This window comes from Mauremys mutica, chromosome 4, assembly GCF_020497125.1.
Source record: "Mauremys mutica isolate MM-2020 ecotype Southern chromosome 4, ASM2049712v1, whole genome shotgun sequence".
NCBI lineage: Eukaryota > Metazoa > Chordata > Testudines > Geoemydidae > Mauremys > Mauremys mutica.
Genome location: NC_059075.1, coordinates 96,180,321 through 96,193,577, shown reverse-complemented (window position 1 = coordinate 96,193,577; position 13,257 = coordinate 96,180,321). Strand labels below are relative to the sequence as shown.

The 13,257-nt window shown below is 40.5% G+C and overlaps 1 protein-coding gene across 2 annotated transcripts in view; it reads left to right on the top strand.

The window, feature by feature from the left end:
• USP47 (ubiquitin specific peptidase 47) overlaps window positions 1–13,257 on the top strand; it is a 102,480-nt gene that overhangs the window by 3,592 nt on the left and 85,631 nt on the right. Inside the window, exon 2 of one of the 2 annotated variants that reach the window (XM_045015162.1) lies at window positions 13,063–13,122. The exons of the other annotated variant lie outside the window; for it this stretch is intronic. Within the exon in view, the coding sequence (XP_044871097.1) occupies window positions 13,063–13,122 (60 nt within the window). The remainder of the gene's footprint in view (window positions 1–13,062; window positions 13,123–13,257) is intronic. 2 annotated transcript variants of the gene reach the window in all.

The following is a 13,257-nucleotide window of genomic DNA, read 5'->3' as shown; positions in this document are numbered from 1 at the left end:
GTGTAGGGAACATGGGTTTGGAGTTTGTATATGTGGGAGAATTTAGTCCCTGTGGGCTCAGAGGGCTTTATTAATGTTAATCCTATCTGAATTTGTTGACTATTTTATAAAACTGTTTTACTTTTGTGTAGGGCATCTGATAGGTACAACTTACTTATCTAAAATAAATGTGATTTAAGGTTTTGCTTTTATCTGCCTCTTCTTGCTTTACTACCTACTAGCTATTTGCAGTGCTGGTACTGGGCTTTGGGTTCAGGATCTCCTTTAGCTGAAAAGTATGCTAAGGAATTCTAACTACCCCAGAGCAGTGCTTATAGAAGCTGTGGTGTTTTTTAATTGAGCTTTTTATGTTCTTCCAAGTTCTAAATTATCTCTGTGAGTTAATAGTTTGAGGACCAAATTTAGTTGTTGAAAGGGCTGACAGTTAAACACTTTTGTTCCAGCTGTTAAGGGGTGAGTGATACAGCCTATATCCCAGGAGACTGGAAGCTACTTACTCCGTACACTGTGTCAATCAATGGTTATGTTCAAGTGTAGCTGCATATAGAAACATATGTTACTGTGCTGCAAACAAGCTACTTATAGCTTTTTTATATTGATCACATAAAATTTAGCAAGGATTCAGTGATATATCATTAACTTGGGGACTTCTTATAGAGCTGTAGTTGCCACATTGTGATCTATGGAGCAATTTGCCCAGGGAGGAGTTTGGTTATATGATATTGGTTGCTTAGTTTTCACCTGCTAAATTGCAATTAAAATGCATTATTACATCCTAATGTTTCTTTCCCACGTAAGCAATTTCTGTAGCTGCTACAGGGTGTCATTTAATTTGCAATTGGTGTGGGAGGAGGGAGACTACTGTATGTGGAAACTTAAACTTGAACTGTCCAAAGTACACTTGTCAGTATAAAGTGTATGTACTTTATACTTGCTGTCATTAAATCAATGGTGGGAGTGTGTGAGACTCTGCTGCTTTGCAACTATCTGAAGTGAATCCTCCCAGTCCAAACCTGGATTAAATGCAATATTTCCATCTTGTAGATGAGCCTGTGCTTCAAGGTGGAACAGATATTGGTACGTAGATGGCTTCTCTGCACTGCAAAGGACATGTATGAGCTATTATAGCTCCGCATTGGAGGCACTGACTGAGCGTGTGGGACTTTCAGTGTCCCTGTTGGTGATGATTCTTTTGGGACAGTTGGAAGATTTCATGGCCACTTGAAGTGGATGCTAGTTCAGCTCATAAAGCTGGCCATACTCTTGATTCAGTGGTTGGACTGAAATTGGAGATGGGGCAAGGGCTGGTAATGCAAATTGCTGGCGATGGCAATTGAGATATTGTGAAGGTGTAACATCCTTCTGTTTTCTTGTTTCAGGAAAGCTGCCGATTTTATTCTTTTATAATTGTACTTTTAGTCATTTTAAAGGTTCCAGAATAGAGGATTTTGAAATTACTTGGAAATGGAAATAAATGCATGGAAGAGTTCTTTTCTGGGTTATTTCTATTAGGCTTGTCTGAATGTTGAATTGTTAGTTTCTACATAGCGAACACAATTTTTTCAGGTTTTTTTTTTTTAAAATAAAATGTTCACTTCTATTGTCCCTTGAGCAAACAAATGACATTCTTGGTGGGGAGGTCACCCTAATGCCTGATCTGTTCTTGAGAAAATTACCCATCTGGATAAGTAGGATTTCTGTAACTATGTATATGTTAAAACCAACAGTGCTTTATCAAGTTCAGTGTGCACATGAGATCATAAGCATTTTTGCAATATTTTTAAAGAGGAAATAATTAAAATATATTAAAATTTAGTTAATGTTTCTTCTGTAAAATCTTACAATTTTATTCCCTCCTCCATTTTTGTTGTGTTCTAATCCAGAATGGTAACTTATATAGGTGTGACAAAAAAGTAGTGAAACGTACTACCCTATTGTTACAGTGGATAATCTGATGTCCAGTTAAAAACAAAACAAATTAGTCTGTTTTTGCTACTGGACACTGTTAGCTCCTTCATTATAACAGCTAGAAGAGTTTTCCATTACAGTGATCTGAGCAATATTATGTTGCGTAGCCCAGTGAATAGAGGGCTGGAGTGAGACTCTAGACCTGCCACTGGCCTGTTGGGTGACCTTTGGCAAGTCACTTCCTCTGTTTCCCTATCTGTAAAATGGACATAATGATACTGCTCTCCTTTGTAAAGTGTTTTGAGACCTATTGAGGAAAAGTGCTACATAAGAGCTAGATAATTATTTATTTGCCACTGAAACTAGGCCTCTCCACAGTACCAATTTTACACTATTAATTTTCTTTACATGGTGTATATTGGGTATCACAGATCCTAGCAAGTGCCCCTTCGTGGCCACCTGCCAGGATTGATGTGAGGGAAATCCAAACCTCTGTCCTATGGATTCCCAAGGGTGTTTTAAGATGATGGAGCCTAAATGGGGTCAAGCCATTGCCTCAATCTCAGCATCCCTAGGCACACTCTCAGGGCTTAGATCCCTTGTCTGGCACCCACTTTCCAAGTGTTGGAAACTGCTGTGCATTTGCCTAGCCCCTCTGGGTGCAAGCACTGCCCCTTCAGACTCCTCAGGTCTTAAACACACCTCTCTCCTGGAACTCTACCCCAAAAGATGTGAAACTTCTGGTTTACAGTTTAACTACCTCTGAGATATGAAGCAGTTGACAAGACACACATTTTGTTCAGACGATTACCTTTATGCTCTTTACTTAACAGATTATGTACAAGAGAGTACAAATCATACTAAACAATAGAACATCCTAAACACAATGTCTCTCACTAGCTCACCCTTCCTTTAGGAGTCCTTTGGTGGGGGGGATCTATATTTGTTCTGTTAGAAAGATGGGGTCCCTGCCTCCTTGCCTACCCTGCTCCTGCAACAGCCTCACTCATCTTAGTCTTGTGCAAAATGGTTCTCCTGCCACTTTCCCCGTGAGTCCATTTATAGACTCCTGCTGAGGTCTCCTGCTTCTTTTGTTCTGCCTTTTGGCAATTTTCCATTACACCCGAGCCCACCTACCTTCAGGCAAGAGGAGAAAGTGTTTTCTCCCATGCAGAGCAAACATATTGTCCCCAGGTGTTTTACTCTGAATATATGATAATTGAGTCTGATTGCTCAGCACTGTCTGTGGCCTGACAGAGACATGACACAATCTGGCTAGCTCATGGGGGACTCGTATACATATAGGCTTTCCACGACACAGTAATTTCATGATATAGTTTTATAAAATCATCCAGAATTCAGAAGTGGTACAGAAAAAACCCACCAATACATCACATCTCTCCCCCTTTAAAAAAAAATAAATAAAGCAGGGATATATAATAGGTACCCTAGTTATGTTCTGGAATCCCACTTCTAGGCAGAGCATCTGCTTTACTACTTGAACTTCATAGATTGTGAGTAAGCAATTCCAATTATCATACCAAAATACAGTTTAATGACATTGTTATAGATAAGTTACCATGTTTGCATCCCCTTAAAGGAGAGGTTAGATGTGTCTTCTTCCCCAGTCTTCCTCAGGTTTAGTTACATTTCAGCAGACCACCCTGAAATCATAGAGTAAGGGGCACCATTCCCCATCCTTAACAGTTTCACTCCCCCCAGAAGTTGCTTCACATCCATTTGAGGCTTTTCCTACTCTCTGCCATGTATCATGAATTTGACAGCACTCTTAAGTACCCCCTGTCTCCTTCATTCCAGGGGAGCTCTGACACACATCATCTTTGGCTGTGCCTCATGTTCCCTTTCCCTCCAGAGTCTTGAATCATAGCACCTGTTTCCTGCATCTCTGTTTCCTTACCCACAGTGGAGTTCTGGCCTCCTGCATCTCCTCACTGTACTGGTGTCCTCCTCGCTGTACTGGTATCTCACCACTCCCAGCAGCGTTCTTGGCTATTCAGCACTGACTTATTTTCCCCACTGATGGTAGGCAGTAATCTTGCCCCCTCGTCCGGGGCAGCCTGGGACTGCCTGATGGTCTGTAAAGATGTAAAGGACCCTGAAGCCAGGCAGGAGAAGGAATTCTGCTTACCTTGACTTACTATGTGGGGAACAAAAGGCAGTGGAGTGTGTGTGTGTGGAGGGGTTAATACTCCTCCCTTAAAGAAGCCGAGGTTAGGCCACTGGAGTCCCTGGGCCCTGAACTCCAAGAGGGTGGGGCAGAAAAAGGAATTTGGCTGTGGGGGAAGGATTGAAGAGTTTCCCTTGCTTGACTCCTCTGCTGTTTAAAAGCAGTCAGAGATGCCTCACAGGGAAGCAGCCCTACCCTATTTCTCCCTTTTTGCTCTGAAGAATTGGTGCTTGTAGTATTTCCAGGATGTGTGGGGAAGCTCAACCCATTATGGGGGCAGCCAGTCCCTTGAAGGAGAAAGGTAAACCATACATATTTCCTAGAAACTGGAGTGGGAGGACCAGGTCTCAGGTTTACATCCAAAGGTTTGGGGATAAGAAGGAGCATGTGAGAGCTCAGCCCCATAGTTTCCAAAGCTGTTCCACTTTGGATAAATAATGAGAGTGATTGGAGTAAGGAGGCTGGACCCACCTCCCATGTAAGTGTCCTAACCACCAGGCTATCCGTGCATTTTCAGTCTGTCTCTCAGGCCCAATGACTATTTAATTATGTGTACAAACTGGGGTAGAGGGTGGAGTCCTGGGATGATTAGGGATGGGGGTCTCTGGAGGAGGTGGTCAGGGAATGAGGAACGGGGGGGAAGGGCAAAGCAAGTTTGATATAATGCGGTCTCACCTATAATGTGGTGAGATTTTTTTGTCTCCTGAGGACTGCGTTATATCGGGGTAGAGGTGTATATAGAAAACTAAATCTAAGGTTGCTGTGTCATCAGAAGTTAAATGTTTGTGTCATCCTGTTCATGTTTTTTATCAGTTGTTAAAATGTCCCAAATTCTAAGGCTATGGCTACACTTAGCGCTTTGAAGCGCGAGTGTGGTCGGAGCGCCAGCTCTGGGAGAGAGCTCTCCCAGCGCTGTCCGTACTCCACCTCCCTATGGGGATTAACGTACAACGCTGGGAGCCATGCTCCCAGCGCTGGGGCTCTGATCACACTGGCGCTTTGCAGCGCCACAACTTGCAGTGCTGGAGGGGGTGTTTTTTCACACCCTGCTGCAGTGCTGCAAATCAGCAAGTATAGCCATGGCCTAAGAAACCAGCTTGAAATTCCTGGTGCAGATGTCTCCAGGCATAATCAAATGCATAATGTTTATCAAGAAGTGAATTACTAATTTAGCGGGGGGGGGGGGGTTGTTTTGTTTTTGTTTTGTTTTTTAACAAAGAGCTAAAAAAGTCTTCTGTTTTGTCTTGCTGCTCTTCTGAGAATTTTTCTTATTGAACATATCTGAATGTGTAGCTTAAAATTAAAATATTGCAGGTGTAACAAAATGAGTGACTTTTTTCAACTGTCAACTACAACAGATTGGAGAAGAAATATTTTCTTTATTTACTTGCGTATTTTAGCTACATTTAGTGTATAGCTACTTTCACTGCTCTCCCATTTGAATGGGTGGTCTTGTATAGCAACAGGAGAAAAAATAATTTTTAAATGTAGGAAGAATTCTGGTAAAATAATAAAAAATTGGTAGGGGTCTACCTGAAACTACATTAAAATTATTTTTTATCTAAGAGTAAAATTTTCAAAACACTTAAGTGAGTTAGACACTTAAGTAACTTGTAGCACTTTTTCAAAGTGACTTAAGTGCTTTGGAAAATTTTGCCCATGATCTCAGATTGACGGGCCTGTTAAAAAATTTAGGACTGGTAGATGTGCAATAGTTCATCTGAGTTAGAGGTTCCTTTGATTAATTGTAATTGCACATCCTGAACATCCAAACACCACCTCTGTGTCACTGGCTGAGTCACCACTTGTCAACAGGAGCCCTCTACTGAGGCAGAGGGAGAAGGTTTATGCTGTATGCATGTGCACATTTAGCATTTATTTATTTTTGTGTCACTTAGAAATGTGTTTCAAAGCAGAGGCTTTGTTAAATAGCACGATAGGTTAAAAACAAACTGGGGGGATTCTGTACTAGCTAAATTAATAGATAGCTAGAAGTAGTTTGGGTTTTGTGTGTGTGTGTGTGTTTGTTTATTTATTTATTTTGAGAACTGTGACAAAGCTAAATCTAGTTAAAATGAAAGATGAAATAGCAACTTCGTTATCAAAAATATTTTTAAAATTTCCTGGTGTATAATCCAGAACTATTGTAGTAATACTCTGTAGAATATCAAAGTATTTCCTCATAAATGTTCTTTCTTAAAAATATCTGTGCAGGATTTTCACTTCTGGGTACCAGGATTTTAAGGGTATTTTGCCTTCTAAGGGTTGTAGTAGCAGGAGCACAAGCCACATCTTCTGCGGTGATTGTGCACTATCCCTAAGCTTAACTGCTGCTCTTTGAACATTCCAGTCAGTACCTTCTTGACTGCTGTCATCAATGAACCTCCATGCAGGAACAGCACAACTGCAGCTAGCTACTCCAGCTTGTCTTAACCTATGCTGGTAGGGCAGGATAATCTTTTATTTGTAGCTTTCCCTGCTTTCTAGTCAGGTCTGTTTTCTTTTTTGTGGCTGCTAGAGCAGAAACACTGATGAATTGCCAGCCTCCATGGACCTTGGAGAAACTTTGGTTCCATGGTCAGTCTTCATGTATTTGTATTTTTCGGTCAGTGATTCAGCACACTGTTGCTTCATAATCTGTCTTGGGGCCTCTGTTCCTATTAATTTCCAAATTTCTTGATTTGCATAGTTTTCATGCTTTCTTCCCCGCACCCGGAATGTCTGTTTCCTGACTCTTCAGGCGGAAGAGAGACTACTCAGCTTTGAGCAATGTCAGCATGGCAGAAAGATGATAATGGAGGAGCATGTTCACTGCATCTGTAGCTGGAAGATGGGCACACAGTGTGAGGGTGATATCTTATGCGTAGGCAACACCATAAGTGCAGTTACATCAGGGAAATGTTTCCATTTCCATGTTGAGGCAAGCTTAGAGACGCCACTAAGTCTTTTACATTTAGTGCAGCCTCATGCCAAATGAGAAATCTTTGAATTATAAGGCTGAGTCACCTTTGATCACTGAATGCTAGGACACTCTGGTACTGCCTACATTGGCACAGACCCAACTTCCCTCTAGGCCAGTATTTTTATCACTGAAGTATTTTTGGTTGTATCCTTCCAGCACCCCTTTTGACTTCAGCTGAGCTGATGAGGCATTGTTTCCTTATAGGTTTCAGAGTAGCAGCCGGAAGTGAGCTGTAGCTCATGAAAGCTCATGCTGAAATAAATTTGTTAGGAGTACTTGTAGCACCTTAGAGACTGTTTTTGTTTTCTTATAAGAAGCATCGAGGGTGAACCTGCTACTGGCAAAGTAATCACATCAAAGTCTCACCACTCTACATTCAGGTCAATGAGACTGATCTTGGGAGACTTTGTGGTAGTGTATATGTTCACAGATCTTGCCATGTCCGTCTTAGTCATCTCAGAGGCTGCAATATTGTCTTTATTTACTTCAGGCCCTGTTTTGAAACCTACTGGTGCTATTTATACAGTTGGAGTGTTTTGCCCCAAGATCAAAACCTGTGCTCTGGCACTTCGCTTGGTTGGCCTTTGAGGCAAAATGTGGTACTATGGCTTTCAGATGGTACCCATTTGTGAATGTACCAGGGCCAAAATCAAGAGACCTCTAGGTCAGGAATCTTCATACAGTATTGTTTCTGTGCACTTGAACTCTGTTTTTCTGTTGTCTAGCAATGGTGTGGCAAACACCTTACATAACTGCCTCTGCCTTTAACGTGGTCAAGAAAGTATACCCTTCTGAGGATGCCTGTCTTTCTCGCACCTCCAATATGGTGATCGAGGCAGTGATAACAAGAGGAAAGACTGGGCAAACAATCTTTTCTTGCAGAACCACAAACTATTTGTGGCCATGATTTATTTGGATTAAGGGTACTATTTTGCGGCAGCAGCCCTTCAGTTTGTGGAGTAATAGGCTTTCATGGATGAAGAATCACTCAAACGCTTCTTTTGAGACCCTTTCCAAGGATAAATACTAAAAAAAATAGTGCATGATGTGGACATGTGTGGTGCAAACAGGTCCCTTTATTTGTCCCACCCAAAAATACCTTGCTTGAGTGTTAAAATAAAAAAACTAATTTCAGCTGGGTTCATTTGACATCTTTCAACTAGTCATGAAATAGACACAAGTATCTGCAACCCCTTGTCGTCAGATTCATGGGGAGCTTGATGCTTTCAAAATCTGGATTAAAAAGGCCCACATTCATATTAATATAGTCCTGACAAAACTTACAAAAATGTCTTTTCAACCAGGTCATATTGCTGGTGGAAATGAACAGCTCATAAAGCGTGACAGAAGTTTATGCTCCCCTGTGACTGATCCGCCTAATACCAAGTTTGACAAGGATAAGGTGGTACTATGGTCTCATATCTGAGATTCTTATCCGGTACAGTGACAGTTCTACTTAATAAGCCTGCTATCTATGTTCTCACCTGGGTATGCATGTGGGTATGGAAAGGCCTTTCTCTGACTTAAGAGGTCTTTGAAATGTTAGTTGGAGGAGACTAGAACTCTTGAAGTCTATCCATATCTTTGTTTCATTTGAAGACAATTTGCTGTGTAGGGTAATCACTAAAAGAGCCATGTTTAAGTGAGCCTCTTCTGATGAGTGGTGTTGGTGGCTCACTCCTCTGCTATTATTCTTGCCTGTAAGAGCCATAAAACTTTAAGGGCTTAGATATTGCCACCTGTTTCCTGCTAAGTTGCTCAGACCAGAAATGAGAATTCTGCAAGATATCTTAAGAGAAACAGAATAACAATTTAAGTAACTTCTTCCTTGTTGCATGATTTGGCAATGACTACTGTTCTTACTGGTCTGCTTTGAAAATAATAGCTATGGATTTCCTTCATTGTGGATGAGCAGTTTCACTTTTTCCCCACTTCTGGTGCTTATGGACTAGCGTGTGGCTGTAGTGTTTTGAGCTGCAAATATGTGAGAATGTTTACATTGTTTTTTTTTATTTCTGTTTTTTTTTAAATAGACTTATTAGGCTTTTGGAAAACAATTAAATTTAATATGACCTAGGGGCTCAATTCTGCATACTCACATAAACAGCAATTTTGCATACTTCACTTGGGTGGTTGTTTGAGATTCTGATTGCAGTATTGAACAATGAATCACTGAAATTTCCTTTCAAAATTACTTGGAAAAGTAGTTGGGAAAGACTTTTGCTGCATTACAGAATAAACATGAAATACTTTTTACAAAATGATATATACTGTATTGAGGATTAGAGCATTAAGAGGAATTTTAGATAAAACGAATTGTAAGACCTGTTTGTTATACTCTACAAGAGCATTCTTCAAGTTATATTTGAAAGTGCCTTTTTTCATACAGAAAAATCTGTCTGTGGATTGGAAACTTTCATTTTGTAGCTTTATCAGATGATCCTTCTAAACTAGTTTTGGCATTACTTTGTAATCTGGTCTCCAAATATGCTGCTGTTCACCTACATACTGCTCTTCTTCCCGTTACCAAACTTGTCCAGTGCGGGCATGAATACACCCTCTTTGTTTATATTTACCTTTAGAAATCAGAGGTCATCAAGTCCAGCCCCCTGCACTGAGGTGGGACCAGGTAAACTTCATCATCCCACGTTGGCGTCTGTCCAACCTGTTCTTAAAAACCTCCCAACAGTTTTGTTGAATGAATTCAGTGCCCTAAAAACTTTTTTTCTTTGTGACTATTAAAGAGCTTCAATATTTGCTGTCTTAATTTTATTTTAATTACGGAGTATTTTGTAGAAGATAAATATACAGTACATTGAAGGTGTCTGGTTTAACTCTGTTTATACTTTGGCTTAAAAAAAGAAAAAGAAAAAATGTATTCCACTCAGGTGTGCGCACACAGCGTACCAAAGCTGGAGAAATTTACCTCGCAACTCCTGTAGGAGTGACGCTCCCACCATTTGCCTCATAGCCCCTCCGCTGGCTATCTAAGGGCAGCAGCACCCTGTCTGCCTCAGTTCCTTCTCACTGCCTGCTGCTACAGTTGCAGCACTCTTAATAGTGTTTCTTCATATTGCCCCTTTTTTCTGTCTTTGAGAACTTCTTGTAAATAGTTTAGTTGTTTATTAGTAGTATCTTAGGTGGTTGGTTAGGTTATTTAGCTGTAGTTTCCTGGTGGAATTTCTTCACCAGGATTTAAACATTGCACCACAAACATATACGATGGACAACTGTGAATGATACCCACACGTTTGTGACTGTGAGAGGGGCATATTAAGGACAGATGCTCCTTCTGTAAGAAAAGGACACTGCTGGCAAGGGAATGGAGACTCAAGCAGCACCAATGGAGCAAGCTATGAGGCCTATATCATCACCAAAGATGCTACAAGTTCCTCAGCCACCATTGAAGCCCCAGCATGCTGATGTTCCTTGGCAGGACTCAGAGCCTGCCTCTAACAGGCAGGGAGATCATTCCCCTTCCTTGAATCCACCAAGAAAAAGGATCCATAAATTGGACCATAACCACTCCAGATTTTGAAGAGTGCTGTCATTCTCCATGTTGATCTCTGCTGACGGGCACTGTGGCTCCTTGGGTACCTGTGAGAGAGCTGGGCCATTGACCCATTCCCTAGTACCAAGACAATATCGCAAGTCTGTACCGTTGACTCCGGCACCATGCATGAATCGTTACCAATGACAGCTACCAGTGATGACCATGTCCCTAGCCTGCTGGGCAATGTCAGACCTATTATCCCTCTCAATCCCAGATTCTCCAATCACACAGGAACACTTAGCAGTCATGACTTCATCAGTAGTTACGGCACCGACACTGTCCTCGGTATTGCTCTTGAGCCTGGCTACCCTAATGAGACTAGTGCCAGAACTGGTAATGACCTCAGAACTGGAATCTCTTTCAGGGTTGGTGCCGAGTGAGAATGTGTTGCCCTGGGCAACCCTTAGTGCATCAGCTTCTCTACCAACCTTGAGCTGATGCAATCAACATATTGGATCTCAGATGAGGCTGGACTGTGGTTTGCTCTGCCAGAAATTACCCCCTTACATTGCTTCTGGATGACTTTGGGGGTTCATTTGGGTCGAGTTTGAGATCTTCATTCACTTTCCCTTCATCCCCTAGATGCTGGTCTATGGTTTGATCTGGATGTATGTCTGTTACTGATCAGTACCAGGATCGGTACTGATCACACAGTAGATATAGGGGCACTCGGCCCGCTACTTATTGGCCACTGATGCCATGGGATGCTCCCCATTCCTTTAGGTCCCCATCTTCAACCCACTGTAAGGTAAGATGCAACCCACTCTAGGGTATCCGTGCTGCATAGTCAGCTGGAGGATGCTACCTCTGAGCAAGTACAGCCTGACATAATTGGACAGGGTACAGTACTGAACCAAGAGCAGCCATCTACTCTTCATCCTCCTTGTCACTGGATAATGCCATGGCACCAGACGTTTTCTTTCCAGCGCCAGGGGATTTCTGGGCACATCAAGACCTTCTTAGAAAGTTGACCTCAGTGTTGGGTATCCAGGCTGAATTTGTGCAGGAAAACATGCACAAACTAGTGGGCATTCTCCAGTCCTCATGTTGGGGAGAGTAGCTCTCCTGTTGTACTTCACAAAACGTATAACATTAAGTGTTAGTGAGGTGTAACTTTATAATTTCTAAAATACAGGTAAATAAGTTTAGGAGTCTTCATGTACAGTACAGTCTTATCTTTTTAAATGTTAGTTTAGAATTGATACTGGAATATCAAAGATAGCTTTTCTCTCAGATGCAGAATAGAATGCATGCAGTTTAATTCATGCCGCAGTATAAATATAAACTTTCAACTGCTAGGAAATAGCTGTATGATATATCCCAAATCAGTGCAGTTAAGAAAGTAAGTGTGTGGTATTAAGACTGAGTGACTTTAATCACAGAAATGTATTGTATTTAGGAAATCTGAGGAATTTTTTAAAGTTTGACTGTCTACTTCAACAGCAGTCCATCTCTAAGTAGTGTAGTTAATACCATGATCTAGATCATAAGACCTAAGTGGCAGTTTTCCATGTCTCCATTGTATCAAGAAAAGGGGGCAGATGGGGATGTTTTGTTTACCTGGAGCATCTGCAGGCGTGGAGCCCCTCAGCTCCCTGTGGCCATGATTCGCCGTTCCCAGCCAATGGGAGCTGCAGGACTTAAGGAATTAGTTTGCTGTTAAACTGAAACATTTCACCAAAAAAAAGGCTTAAACTACCAGCATCATCTGATGTAGGTTTATAATATACATTTATCAGTATGACTTAGAAAAAACTTGTCATCTATTTATTCAATTACTTATGCTATGTTTTCGAATCTTGTAGTATACAATATCTTTTCTTGCACAAGTTGTGGTTAGGATTTTTGCCAACCAGTTCACATTAACGGAAATTACTGCTAAAGAAAATATTCTAATCTGATATGAACCTATGTTAAATTGACTAATTTAATAATATATAAATGGAGTAATAAACTCTGAATTAAAAGCCTATATTCTGATCTGGTTACTTGAACCAATCAAGCAAAGTTGTTATCAGTGTCACTATATGAGATAAATACTTATTGTAAAAAGGCAAAATAACAAGTAAAATTACATTAATTTAAATTTATTTACAGAGGTGGATTATTTTAAACTGATATTTTTGCACTCATTATTTTTTTACTTTGTATAAATAGTATATCACACTTATCAATAGTTTCTGAATCCTATTTATTCTTTTAGTCTATGAAGTTACACACCTTAAATGTAGAACCAGAGTTTGCCCTGTAAATTCTCTACCAGAGTTTGCCCTGTAAATTACAGTTGATTTGGAAGATAGAATTTTTTAAAATAAACTTTAAAAAAAGATGTGATAAGAAGCTGATAATCAGTCATATCCACTTTGCGTACAGAATAAACTTTCTCTCTGCAAACAAAACATCCATACTTTTTTAAAGCATTATGATTTGTTATTAATTTTGTTTTTATAGGATATGTTTTGGAGTTGCAGACACAGTCTCTTTGATGAAATGAAGAAGAAATTTTCACAGGTGACAACTGAAGTCAACTATTTAGAGTGATAACCAAGATACATCATAACAGCATGATATTCTAGCTTTTGTTTAACATGAGCATGAATTGCTTAAATTCTTTGCATGTTTTATGGATTTAAAAAACTCATTACA